General features: G+C 39.6%; 1 protein-coding gene across 1 annotated transcript in view; it reads right to left on the bottom strand.

The window, feature by feature from the left end:
• Window positions 1-14,140, bottom strand: part of LOC110968197 (plexin-C1) — a 39,609-nt gene that overhangs the window by 17,395 nt on the left and 8,074 nt on the right. Inside the window, 17 exon segments of the mRNA XM_022218038.2 lie at window positions 1,971-2,117; window positions 2,456-2,654; window positions 3,126-3,250; window positions 3,335-3,376; window positions 3,473-3,576; window positions 4,553-4,654; window positions 4,774-4,870; window positions 4,989-5,156; window positions 5,253-5,432; window positions 6,411-6,519; window positions 7,500-7,679; window positions 9,113-9,246; window positions 9,349-9,390; window positions 10,210-10,285; window positions 10,446-10,548; window positions 13,767-13,929; window positions 14,010-14,115. Coding sequence (XP_022073730.2) covers window positions 1,971-2,117; window positions 2,456-2,654; window positions 3,126-3,250; window positions 3,335-3,376; window positions 3,473-3,576; window positions 4,553-4,654; window positions 4,774-4,870; window positions 4,989-5,156; window positions 5,253-5,432; window positions 6,411-6,519; window positions 7,500-7,679; window positions 9,113-9,246; window positions 9,349-9,390; window positions 10,210-10,285; window positions 10,446-10,548; window positions 13,767-13,929; window positions 14,010-14,115 — 2,077 coding nt within the window.

Here is a 14,140-nt window from a genome sequence, read left to right as displayed (position 1 = left end):
ATTTTTTTGCTGTTTTTTTGGATTTTTTTTCAGACAAATAAACAATATTTTTTGGTGCCTGTAAATGAAGACGGAGGGTTATGGAGGGTTAATACATCTCAAATTAGGAGGTTACATGAAAGCAAAAATCTATTTTTGAGTGAAAAAAATACTATTTTTTTAGCATGTCTGGCTTATTTTAAGACACCTAAGCTTGACAATCCTGATGAAATATAGCTTAAAATAAGTTTCCCCAGCTAATTTTAAGATCTCAATATTCTAAATATCACATCTTATTTCAAGAAATCTTACCAAGACATTTTTCCCTCGTTCTACTGGCAGATTGTTTTCACTTATTGCAAGGTAAAAGTTCCTTCTTTTTCCAGTGTCGACGACAATCATTTATTTACCTTTTGCCCAGGTACAGGACAGTGCAGGTACATCATAAATTTCTTGTTCGCTACCGCTTTTCTCCATATTCTCAATGTGACAAAAACAAGTGTTGACACAAAAATTCCAGTGATTTAGGATTGTATGTACGTGTGTGTGTGTGTGTGTGTGTGTGTGTGTGTGTGTGTGTGTGTGTGTGTGTGTGTGTGTGTGTGTGTGTGACTGAGCACTAGGTAAGCACAGTTTTGTACTTCTCAAACCAGCTGACTAAAAACAGAACTACAAACTAGGAAGTGGTGATGATTGTTTCTACACGTATAAGCACAACTGACTAAACTCTTCATGTAGTGACAGAGCAGCACATAAATGTACCACGCATTGTGTGGTAGTTATTCCACATGTATGAAGTAAGTAAACCTTCAAACACAGAAAGACCTTTTGTTTAGGCTCAAGTAATCCGCTTAAAAGTGCAAATGCTCTGAGATGTAAAAGTGTGTGTGTGTGTGTGTGTGTGTGTGTGTTCTTGTACTTGCTACATGGTGAGTACCATTTTCTGCATTTAACTATCAAAGTGAGGACATTTTTACAAAGTGAGGACATTTTGGCCGGTCCTCACTTTGAAACAGCCATGTTTGAGGGTGAAGACTTGCTTTTAGAGAACAGGTATGAATTGAGGTTTGGTTAGGGTAAGGATTAAGTTTAGGCAATCAGTTGTGATGGTTAAGGTTAGGGTAAGGCTCTAGGAAATGCATTACGCCTATGGATGTCCTCACTAAGATAGAAGTACAAACATGTGTGTGTGTGTGTGTGTGTGTGTGTGTGTGTGTGTGTGTGTGTGTGTGTGTGTGTGTGTGTGTGTGTGTGTGTGTGTGTGTTCTTGTACTTGCTACATGGTGAGTACCATTTTCTGCTTTTAAATATCAAAGTGAGGACATTTTTACAAAGTGAGGACATTTTGGCCGGTCCTCACTTTGAAACAACCATTGTTTGAGGGTGAACACTTGCTTTTAGAGAACAGGTATGAATTGAGGTTTGGTTAGGGTTAGGGTAAGGATTAAGTTTAGGCAATCAGTTGTGATGGTTAAGGTTAGGGTAAGGCTCTAGGAAATGCATTACGCTTATGGATGTCCTCACTAAGATAGAAGTACAAACATGTGTGTGTGTGTGTGTGTGTGTGTGTGTGTGTGTGTGTGTGTGTGTGTGTGTGTGTGTGTGTGTGTGTGTGTGTGTGTGTGTGTGTGTTTGTGTGTGTGTTTATCTATACCGGTGGGGACTTTGACCACCAAGAGTCCCCACGCTATCTCGGTTGGGACTCGTGTCACGGTGGGGACCAAAAATGAGGTCTCCATGGGGGAAACAGTGTTTTCTTGGCCATGTTGTTGTTACTGAAAAAAGTAAAAGTGCAAAAACGTTTCTTTAGGGTTAGGCATTGTTTTGGTGTTGGTTAAGGTTAGGGTAAGGGTTAGGGGTTAGGTATGAATGGGAGTCAATGGTAAGTCCCCACGGGGATATCAGAACCAGACGTGTGTGTGTGTGTGTGTGTGTGTGTGTGTGTGTGTGTGTGTGTGTGTGTGTGTGTGTGTGTGTGTGTGTGTGTATACCAGGGAGCTGAAGTCCTGAGCCTGCCACAGCAGCCAGTCCTCACTCAGTGTGTACAAAGCTTTCTCTGTCACACAGTCCACCGGCCCTTTGGCGATCTGCTGTGTGAGAACGCTCACCATCAGGAAGAGATGCTGGCCAACAGTCTCCTGCACAAAATCAGAAACAGGAACTCAGAAGAGGCACAGAGACTGTGGTAACTTTGTGCAAAATATTTCAGTGGTTGATCAGAGCAGGAAAGTTTAGCTCGAGCCTGTTTTTCCTCAGGGTTTATTCTGGTTTATACTGGCCTGTGACAAACAAGGTGAAACTTTTAAACAACATCATATGGGCTGTGCAGACGCTGCTAGAATTAGTGCTGTCACACACACATTTATAAGTGAGAGTGGATGTCTACACAGCACGCACACATTGTGACAGAGTTAAGTAGCAATAATGAGCTGTGAACAAATATGATGAAGTGGCATGTATCAGCCTGACAACAGACCCGGAGGAAGCCGTAGAGACAGATTGACATCCAGTTGGTCAGCAGCTTCTCCACGATGGACTCAGTGCGTCGTAGCAGCAGTTTGGGCTGAGCGTTACTCTTCTGCTGCATCAGATCCTTCAGGAGAACCTCCATCACCTCTGTTAAGTACGACAAGTTGCTGTGAAGGGCTACAGTGAGGAGAGATGCCAATGAACACCTAGAAGAGAATAGATGAAATGAAAGACTGTTTACAAACAGGATATAATGCATAAATGGAAGCACAATACTAAGCACATGGATGCACAAATATGGTAACAAAAAAGTAAAGAAGTTTAGCAGACAAAACAGGTGAAAAGGGGAACAGAAGTGACATGATAGGTAGGTAAGTAGCACCAAAGAATCAAAGTGAAAAAGATAAAAAAATAAAAAAATAATTTAAAAAACAATAAAGACCACAACATGCAAGAAAAAAATGGAAGGAAAAGAATGACTATTAATTAAAGTACTAATAAAATATTGCTACTAAAGACTATTACTGCTAAAACTGGAGACAGGCACAAACAGGCAGAAGATCAGCAGGAGCAAACACAAAATTGATCCCAGTTCCAGCTGCACTGTTACCAGCACGTTATCTATCTTTTTTTTATTATGGTGCATCTAAGAGACAGTCACATGATCACAAACTGACTTGTCTTTAATGGTGAAACTCTTCTGCTCCTCCAGACAGTGCACCATGGAGGTGAGGAAGAGCTGGTCCTGGATCAGGCTGGACAAATTCTGGCAACACTCGTCCAGCTGGACCTTCACCACATCCTGATTCCAGGTCAGACACAAATATACATCACTCACAGTCACAAAACCGAACAAACATCATCGATAGGTGGGGTAAAACCTTACCTGACCGATGTCTGTAATACACGAGGTCATCAAAGATTCACTCTACAAACCAAAAAGAGAGCTCAGTTAATCTGTCAGTGATGGCATAGCATGAGCTTTCTAGATCTAAACTTCAGCTTTCTTCCAGTTTCATGTTACCTCAGGGAAAAAGATTCTGGAAGCAAAGTGCTTGTAGTCCAGGAAAGGGATTGTCCCAACGTTTTCCATTAGATCAGCTTTCTCTGTCTGCAGATCCACAAAACCTGTGGAGGACAATTTAATGAAGCTGCTTTTACCAACTATAGACTGCATGTACCAAGCAGATTACACATTTAGAATTGGGTGAAAAGCAAGCATCAGTTTGCAGTTCACAAACAAAAAGAGGTAGTGAAAATGTCTGAATATATGCACTTGTTCTGCAACTCACTGCATTCTTGCCACTCAGCGGGCCTAATTCAGATTAGAACAAATGCAACATGTGAGGAGAGTATGTATTTGCAGCACTTTTCTGTTAACCATCAACTGTTATTTGTGTAACTAGTTTAATATGTAAAAAAGGAACAAGTTCTGGACATTACGTATCAAAAACAGGAAGTGCATGTGTGTGAGACAGTACAGACGATGAAGTGGTTAACCAGGTGCCAATGTGTTTATCAAACATGTTCACATTCTGTTTCCACAATTCCTAGTAGCAGAGTGGTAGCATGTTGCAGAAAACTAAGCAGAGGAAACACTGATGTTCAACAGATCACAGTAGATGGTATTTAATGTGGGAAATCTGTGTATAAGACCAAAACTAACAATGCAAAATTATTCATAGCACCAATTTTTTGTTTGGAACAATACATCTGTAAAGTCACTGAAAAAGGACCAGTGTTCAATAAATGCCTCCGACATGAACAAATTGAAAAGCAAACAAGATCTACAGAAAGAGTCATCAGAAGCAATGTTTCTGCTTCTGATGACTCTTTCTGTAGATCTTGTTTGCTCTTCTATATTACACAACAGCAGAACAGTTCACCATCACTCTTATGTCAGCTAAAACCTTCTGCAGCTGACAAGTATTCATCATAATTCTTGTGAGGTTTAACATTTGAAGAAAGACTCATCTTTTACGTCACCATTATCCACAGCCACTGTTGTCCTGAAATGACACTGAGATCTACGGGGAGCTCATGCTAAGCTTTTATTTCACTGTTCTCCTACAGAATGACACAACGGTGAGAATTTAGGACTGACCCTGTCTGATGTCATTCCTGATGTTAAGCTCCAGGTCATTTATAACCTTGTTCATCTTTGCAGTGAGTTTCTTCTGTTGGCTTCGGTAGACGATCACCACCACTGGAAGATAAATTTTGCACATAAAATGTGAAATGGTCTGCTAAAAGTTTGACATGTATGTAATTTTAGACTGGTAGTGCACTAAAATGGATTCACTCAAACTGACTTTGTATACTTACCAACAATAATGCAGGGTATGAGGAGAAGAACAAGCAGCAGAAAGTACAATGATGGAGATGCAGACGTCAGTGTCACTGTTTTGTCTCCATATTTTATCTGTAAAATGCAATAATAACTCTCATCTGGTGCTACATGGTTATGTTGTATCTATTAGCAAAATATTTTGTACATCTCTATACAGTGTATTGTGGTTGAGCATGACTGCAAGATTTACCAGTAACTGCTGAAATTTATCATTGGAGGTGCCCGTTATCTCACAGGTGAAAAAGTCTGTCCCATCACTGGTGTCTTTGATTATCACATTGCAGGGGTATTTAACTCCATCTTGAACACCCCACACTGACAGCTCTGCCTCTGTCACCTCCAGTTTGTCTGCCTTTTTCTGAAATCAACACACAAACCAAATGTTGACTTTTTATGAACCGATGCTACTACTTTGTGCATGTGTGATTAAAAAAAAAAAAAAAAAGTCCATTACCTGTATAATGATTTGGACATCATCCCCCGTCCTTGTAGATTTGAATTTGGTAAACTCGGGGTCTGGATAGTAGGTTATGTTTGTGGAGCAGGCCAAGCTTTGATTGGCTACTTTCAAAAACACAGTGCTGTTGGAAATCCCTGGATTGTTTTCAGCAGCAGGTGAGCCATAGGTGAGTTTCTGCAATGATTTAAATATATTTTGTGTTATATATACACTATCAGTCAAAAGTTTGGACACACATTTTCATTTAATGGTTTTTCTGTATTTTCATGTCAGTTTACATTGTAGATTGTCACTGAAGGCATCAAAACTATAAATGAACACATCTGGAATTATGTAGTAAACAAAAAAGTGTGAAATAAGTCAAAACATGTTTTATATTTTAGATTCTTCAAAGAAGCCACCCTTTTCGTGGCCTTCTCTGGATGAGCTTCATGAGGTAGAACCTGAAATGGTTTTCACTCCACAGGTGTCAAGGTTCATTTGAGGAATTTCTTGTCTATATTTTCCTGGTGTAATGTGGTCCTCGTCAGCACGCATGCAGTTGAGTTTTGCAATAAATGAAGATTCAAAATACTCTTTTTGGGAAGACCAGAGAGCAGGGCATTATAATAATCTAAACAACAGGAGATAAAAGCATGTATTAGCATCTCTGTGCTGGCCTGAGAAAGAAACGAGTGGACTCTGGATGTATTCTTAAAAACCATCCATCCGTCCATTCTCTATACACTGCATTATCCTCACGAGGGTCGTGGGGGGTGCTGGAGCCTATACCAGCTGACTCGGGCGAAGGCAGGGGACACCCTGGTAAAAACCAACTGTTATATTTTTGATAGTTATGATGAAATTCAGCTCAGAGTCAAAAACCACGAAAAGTTTTTTTTTTTTTTTTTTTTACAGATTGTGCATTTAAAATCTTGAGGTTTGATAAAAGTTTCTCTCTCTGGCCTTCAGGACCTATAACTAAAACCTCAGTTTGTCCTGGTTGAGCTGTAGGAAGTTCACTGCCAACCATGACTTGATGTCTAAAATGCAGTTTAAAGGGTTTCTATATAAAGTGACAATGTACTGTGTTGCAGCATGGTGTGATGTAACATGGCATAATTAATGTGATATAACAGTTCAATGGGACCCTGAGTGTGACTACAGATTCACCTGATAGCTGCTGTTTAATGGAAGTCTGCCTTCCTGCAGGGCGTGGCTGTGGACCACCTCTTCCACAAACTCCAGGTGGGACCCCATGAGTGTGATGTTCCTCTTTCCACTGTTGGGCAGGAAGCAGCAGTCAAACAAAGAAAATGAAATTTAACACAGATTTGATTTGAAAGAATTTTCTTATGATGACTCCCTAATAGGATCACAAATATCTACAACAAATGTTCTGATGGAATGTGAAACAACAATAATCTTTCAGGGAGCTGAGCAGAGATAACACGCTAACTGTTGTACCTCAAGGACATAAATTACAGTAAAACTCTAAACTAAAGTGTCATGTCTTTTAAAACTGCTGATTCTGAGATGCAAAAACAGGGCAGTACAAAATTGTCCTTTTAGATGCTGCATCTAAAAAGGGAAGTGGTCTTATGTTGAAAAAACTACTTTGGGGAAGTGGTTCTTATTTCCCCACCAGATGACCCTCAACCTGTAAATGTTCATCAGTTACTGACATTGTTTTCTAGAATAAGTTTCAGTGAATTCTACAGAAACATTGCTGCTTGATCCAAACAGAGTCTGAAGTTTTCACTCCTCTTTTTAGTTGTCGTCAGCTTTGAATGTACTGTAACGGCCATCTGTAACGTCAAAGTACTAAATTGTCAACTAAGTTGTACAGAGAGTTGTTACAATTTCATCAATAAATGACACAATGATACTGATATGGTGATAATTAATTGATGGCAGTATCCTACATGTGTCATTTCAGATTGTTGCAGCTCAAACTGAGCTTAGTTTTAATATTTTAAAGTTCTTCCTCTCAGTATTTTGGTAAATGGTCGCATTTATATAGCGCTTTACATGATACGTCACATTCACACACTGATGGTGGAAGCTGCCATGCAAGGCGCTAACCATGACCCACCAGGAGCAATGAGGGGTTCGGTGTCTTGTTCAGGGACACCTCGACATGAGCACGACGGGCCGAGGATCGAACTGGCAACCTTCTAGTTACAAGATGGCCACTCTACCCACTGAGCCGTGCCGGCTGGTACTAAAGCACAAAATAAATATCACCAAATCCAAACATACCTGATCCAGCTGCTGTTTGGTGCAATATTGGTGCAGGCTGGTGATGATCGGTAAGTGATTGTACTGTTGCCATGGCAACTACCATCTGGGAGGACAACACAGACTTTGACCACACCTTTACCGTCTGTCCTCGGAATGTGGAAAGTCAGATTCACGCCGGTGTTGTTCCATACAGGAGATCTGAGCAGAGCACACAGGATGACACAGAGAAACTCTGAGATCAAGACTCTACAACATCATATCAGTAATAATATTCAGAAAACCTAAAACATAAAAAGCATAAACTAGAAAAGCACTCGGAGAGCGCAGACCTCCACCAGGCCATCTGTCTGTCTGTCTGTTAACAGCATAACTCAAAAAGTCATGGACGGATTTTCACCAAATTTTTACAGACCGCCAGGCCATCTCTCAATTTTACAGAGTCCTTCAAAAAAATCCTGGATCCAGACAGTGATCCGGATCACCTCCAAAATCGAATCGATTCTTACTTTTGCTCTTCCAGACATCCTGTAAAAATTTGGTGAAAATCCATCCATGACTTTTTGAGTTATGCTGTTAACAGACAAACAGACAGACAGACAGACAAACTCCAATGATTAGATAACCTCCTGGTGGAGGTAATAAGTCACATAAACCATAAACTCCTTCTCAACACAATGTTTCATTGTTGTAAGAAAGAGTTTACACATCTAAAAGATGATTCCTGTTACAACATTTCTAAACAGCAGAACAGATAAAAAAAAAAAAGGCTTTAAGAAAAACAGCAAAGCGTTCATGTCAGAAGAGTTGGGATAATGGTCAATAACTCAAAAGAAAGACTATTTAGTCCAATCATTCAAAATATATTTAACTTTAAATTTCTCAAACACAAAAGCAGAAGAACCTCAGCTTAAGTTTTAAATTTACAATTCTGAGAAACAAATGTGCCATGTTTACTTTAAAGGGAAATACCATACACTAAACATTTTAGGATTTCTTGAAACTAAAAACAAGGCAGCAGAGAAATCAGCTGCTGCTGCTGTCTGATGCTGTGGATATTTAATAAATTCAGAGTAAAAACTCTCACAAACAACCAGAAGCAACAAACTAAACTTCAGGTCCTGTTTACATTTAGTCAGAACCTGAATTTCCTTCATTATTAGTTAGTCTAATTATTCTGATCTGGTTAGCTCAGTACAATTTATTTTTGTTCATTTCAGATTTAATAGACGTAATTATAGGGTTAAAAAGTGAAAATGTAAATGTGAAAGGTGTTTTGTGAGTACAGCACACTAACGCTGTCTTTGGCCCTCTGATGTTTTTGGGCAAATTTTGGTCCTAAAACATGGAAACACGTTCTCCACATCGCTTCATGAAACTCTCAGGTATGTTGCTTGTATGTCCCAATCTGTTAATGTGACAACATGCTGTTTAGACTTTAGTTCAAAGTGCTCTGTATGAGGTCCAACCAATTACAGCTGCTGTCACCACTTTTACATGGAAGTGAGCAGAAGTCTGTTTAGACATGATGCTAGAATGTTCAGAGGCCACATCAATGGAAATGAGTACATATCTGAAAGAGGTTTTATAGTGAAGCAGGTACAGTTATACTGGCTGTCTGTAAAATGCCTCACTCTTGTGGAGTACAGTCCAGGTCACCCTGGATCCTCACTCTGGTCACTTCTCTGAGGTTACGACCTGACAGCATGGCATGGTTTCTGCCATAGAACGACACGGTGCTGGGAGTGATGGAGGAGATCTCTGGCCTCTGACAGCAAAGCACACAGAAATAATCAGCTTTAATACAATAATACCATATGCTGGTGTTATAACCTCCAGTGAATGTGGATAAGGTGGGATTCAGACTCACAGAAAAGTTCCTCCCAGAATCCATCTTCTGGCAAATGCTGTCCTGCAGGCAAGGCAAGACAAATTTATTTATATCGCACATTTCAACAACGAGGTGATTCAAAGTGCTTTACAAAGACATTAAGACAGACGATAACAACACAATTATTAAAAGCAAAGCAAATGAAAACATTTATAAAATCATTAAAAAAAAAGGTCAGAACAGTAAAAATATCAAAAACAGAAGTCAGAAAGCAAGGGCATCTTAAAAGTTGCATTGCAGAGTTAGTCATAAAAAATGGAAGGAAATAAGGGAATAAATTCAGTGACTGTAAAGGAACTATTAGAGATACTCAAGGAGATAACAAGTGGGACGGTGAAATTTACTAATCTGTAAAGTCTTTGTGTTGCTGGAAGCAATTTCTTGATTTTAAATTTTTTTGGAAGCTGTTTCTTATTTCCTAGCTAGATAAAACTCTAAGATCCCTGAGGAAAGGCTGAGCGGATAAGTAAATTCTACGCATAAGATTAAAAAATATTAATTTTACAATAAATCTAAACAAAGGAAACCTTACCCTGAACAACACGTTTAAGAACGGAATGACTTGAAATGAAAATAATCCTGATGAAATAATCTTGTAATTCTCTCTGCAATCAAATTGTCTGATATTTCATAACTTTTTTGCTAACACATGTACTACTTGTATTTTATTGAACACAAAGCAGTAGTTTATAGCAGATAATATCTGAATTTTAGAATATCTTTCACATTATTCAAATGTCTCAGAATTCATTTGATAGCGAGCTTGATGCTGTACATGCACAACATGTATGAAGAGTAGAAAGTCTGCATTTAATGGACATATAAGACATGCATTATTACATTTCCCACTCCTTCATTAGCCCAGGAACAGCCACTTCTGCCCCATCCACATCCAGCCTTGATGCACTGCAGACACCTGAGGAGACAACAAGCACAAACTGGAGGTGACCAGGACCATAAAGAAACCTGTCATACAGATATCAATGTCTTCAAGTACAGCAGACAACAAAGACACCACCAAACAGTAATTTATCCTTTTAGGTGGTTAACAGTCTCAGTGTTATTAAAGGACTTACAGAACAGAACTTGGTGGTCCACTGATGCCAGAGCAGTTGGTTACTTTTAGTTGTTCTGACAGTTGCTCCATCCCAAGTCTGATCTTTACTGTGACACTCAGACCTGTAAGGAGCAATAAATGAAGAACGTCAGAGTCCTGCATGTTGCAATGAGCTATTTTTTCTGTTTAATTGACTTAGTTGAGATTTCTCTGCCTGTTCCTGCATTCTGATCAACAGATATGTTTAGGTTTGATTTTTTTAAAATGATCCACTTTAGATCATTGAACAGCAAAATGGATCGTTTCACACATGAGGCTGGGAGAGCCAAACTGAGTCAATGTAGAAGAACAAGTCATACTTTCAGCAGACAACACAGTAGCTGCTGGACTGTCTCCAAATTAATCTGATAATCATCTTACACTCACACATATGCAACCATGTGAAAATTTTAAAAACACACTCAAGAAAACCCTACTGAAAACCATTTTGACTGGAGTCTGAAACCCTGACTCTGGACTTTCCACTGGACCAACATAGCAGCTTGTTTTTGGCAGCTCTAAAACGTAAATTACAACACCACTTCACCAAAACTTGTTTCTGAAAACTCTTGAGGTGAGAAATAAGACATGGAGTTGCTGAATATATCTTCACTTTAGAAAAACAGTTAGTTTTAAAGCTTTTCCAGAGTTTCCAGAAGCCTTGAATGACATCTAGATGAACCTGATTTGCAAAAGCCTGAAGCTCATATTTATCCTAACCTGCTGACACAGACACCAAATGGAAAATGTTGAAATGATGGATCCTATGGACACTGTAACCACAAAGTCAACACTGAAGGTAAAAGTCTGATCAGTGAGAAAGAATCTGGGGGAACTGTATAACATATATATTGTGTTTAAGATTCTTGGGATAGTTTAAAGGCATTAGAGGAGATTTAATTTCCTACGACTTTGAACGTAGCATGCGAATGCGCACATACAACCTCTCCCTCACGCCCCTCTAGCCTCCCCCCTCTTAACATTTACGAAGAAACGCCCCCCTCCAGAAACTTGCGTAGGACTCGTGAAGCTGCCTGCAGCCGCAGTATAATACAATAATACATTTTACCTGTCCAGAAGGAATTTAGCAACCAAGGCATCTGTCGTTAGGTACATTTGTTGCTTGAGCTGATGCCATCGCCCAAATGACTCATCAATAATCACTTTTGCTTTTGCATTCTCGCGATCCAGTTGTCTTTTATTTTCTCTGACCTCAAAAAAAAAAAAAAGCCTTTCTTTTACGGCTGGGTCCCCCTGGATCTTTATCTGCCATTATGTAAAAAAAGATGAGCAAAACAAGTCGCCAGCTAACTACGAAGCTACACACGTGGACAAAATTGTTGGTACCCCTCAGTTAAAGAAGGAAAAACCCACAATTCTCACTGAAATCACTTGAAACTCACAAAAGTAACAATAAATAAAAATTTATTGAAAATTAAATAATCAAAATCAGCCATCACTTTTGAATTGTTGACTAACATAATTATTTAAAAAAACAAACTAATGAAATAGGGCTGGACAAAAATGATGGTACCCATAACTTAATATTTTGTTGCACAACCTTTTGAGGCAATCACTGCAATTAAACGATTTCTGTATTTGTCAATGAGCGTTCTGCAGCTGTCAACAGGTATTTTGGCCCACTCCTCATGAGCAAACAGCTCCAGTTGTCCCAGGTTTGATGGGTGTCTTCTCCAAATGGCATGTTTCAGCTCCTTCCACATATGTTCAATGGGATTCAGATCTGGGCTCATAGAAGGCCACTTTAGAATAGTCCAACGCTTTTCTCTCAGTCATTCTTGGGTGTTTTTGGCTGTGTGTTTTGGATCGTTGTCCTGTTGGAAGACCCATGACCTGCGACTGAGACCAAGCTTTCTGACACTAGGCAGCACATTTCTCTCCAGAATGCCTTGATAGTCTTCAGATTTCATCGTACCTTGCATACTTTCAAGACACCCTGTGCCAGATGCAGCAAAGCAGCCCCAAAACATTACTGAGCCTCCTCCATGTTTCACCGTAGGGACAGTGTTCTTTTCTTCGTATGCTTGGTTTTTGAGTCTATGAACATAGAGTTGATGTGCCTTACCAAAAAGCTCCAGTTTGGTCTCATCTGTCCAAAGGACATTCTCCCAGAAGCTTTGTGGCTTGTCAACATGCATTTTTGCAAATTCCAGTCTCGCTTTTTTATGAGTTTTTTTCAGCAGTGGTGTCCTCCTCGGTCGTCTCCCATGAAGTCCACTTTGGCTCAAACAACGACGAATGGTGCGATCTGACACTGATGTACCTTGGCCTTGGAGTTCACCTTTAATTTCTTTGGAGGTTGCTCTGGGCTCTTTGGATACAATTCCAACGATCCGTCTCTTCAATTTGTCATCAATTTTCCTCTTGCGGCCACGTCCAGGGAGGTTGGCTACTGTCCCGTGGGTCTTGAACTTCTGAATAATATGAGCCACTGTTGTCACAGGAACTTCAAGCTGTTTAGAGATGGTCTTATAGCCTTTACCTTTAAGATGTTTGTCTATAATTTTTTTTCGGATGTCCTGGGACAATTCTCTCCTTCGCTTTCTGTTGTCCATGTTCAGTGCGGTACACACCGTTTCACCAAACAGCAGGGTGACTACTTGTCTCCCTTTAAATAGGCAGACTGACTGATTATGAGTTTGGAAACACCTGTGATGTCAATTAAATGACACACCTGAGTTAATCATGTCACTCTGGTCAAATAGTTTTCAATCTTTTATAGAGGTACCATCATTTTTGTCCAGGCCTGTTTCATTAGTTTGTTTTTTTAAATAATTATGTTAATCAACAATTCAAAAGTAATGGCTGTTTTTGATTTTTTAATCTTCAATAAATTTTTATTTATTGTTACTTTTGTGAGTTTCAAGTGATTTCAGTGAGAATTGTGGGTTTTTCCTTCTTTAACTGAGGGGTACCAACAATTTTGTCCACGTGTGTATACCAAAGCAACACATACAGAAAACATGTAAGTCCAAGGCGTACGTAATCTACGTAACTAGGCCTGAGCCGGAAGATTTTTGATTGACAAGAAAGGGAGCAAAGCAAACGCCTCGGTCCGAGCGCGTTGATTGGCTGATGTTTTTCAGGTCCTGCCATGTCCACAGTTTTTTTTATTTTTTTATTATTATTTTAGAAACCATACATACAAGTCCACTAAAAGTCAGTATATTCATTTTATGTGAATCAGACAAATTAAACAACAAAAACATTCTCCATAATGCCTTTAAGGTCTTTAATTGTGAAGTATATTAATGCATGGATTAATTATCACGTCACTGACCGTCAGCAGGAAGCATGCCATTAGACAGGTTGCAGGTGCATTGTGGGAACTGTGGAGGAGGGTTATTCCGACTACAAAGCTCACTGGAAGTTGCAGAGAACTGACAGGCGAAGTTGGACGGGTTCTGACCCACAGTCAGGTGTGTCAGGACTATTACTGCGATCTTAGGAAGAAAGAGACACGAGTGATCAATACCTGATAATAAGAAGTGATTCCCGTCATAAGTGTGTGTGTGAGCTGCACCTGTCCACTGGAGTCCTTCACAACTTTGTGGGAAACCATTTTCTGCTGGGAATCATCAGGAATGGACAACCAGTCTGAATCTTTGCAGTCATCTTCAAAGGTGCAACTGGGAAAAGAAAACACGTTAAGAT

This window comes from Acanthochromis polyacanthus, chromosome 1 (assembly GCF_021347895.1).
Source record: "Acanthochromis polyacanthus isolate Apoly-LR-REF ecotype Palm Island chromosome 1, KAUST_Apoly_ChrSc, whole genome shotgun sequence".
Taxonomy (NCBI): domain Eukaryota; kingdom Metazoa; phylum Chordata; class Actinopteri; family Pomacentridae; genus Acanthochromis; species Acanthochromis polyacanthus.
Note: the sequence above shows the minus strand (reverse complement) of the source record. Positions and strands in the feature narration are given on the sequence as shown.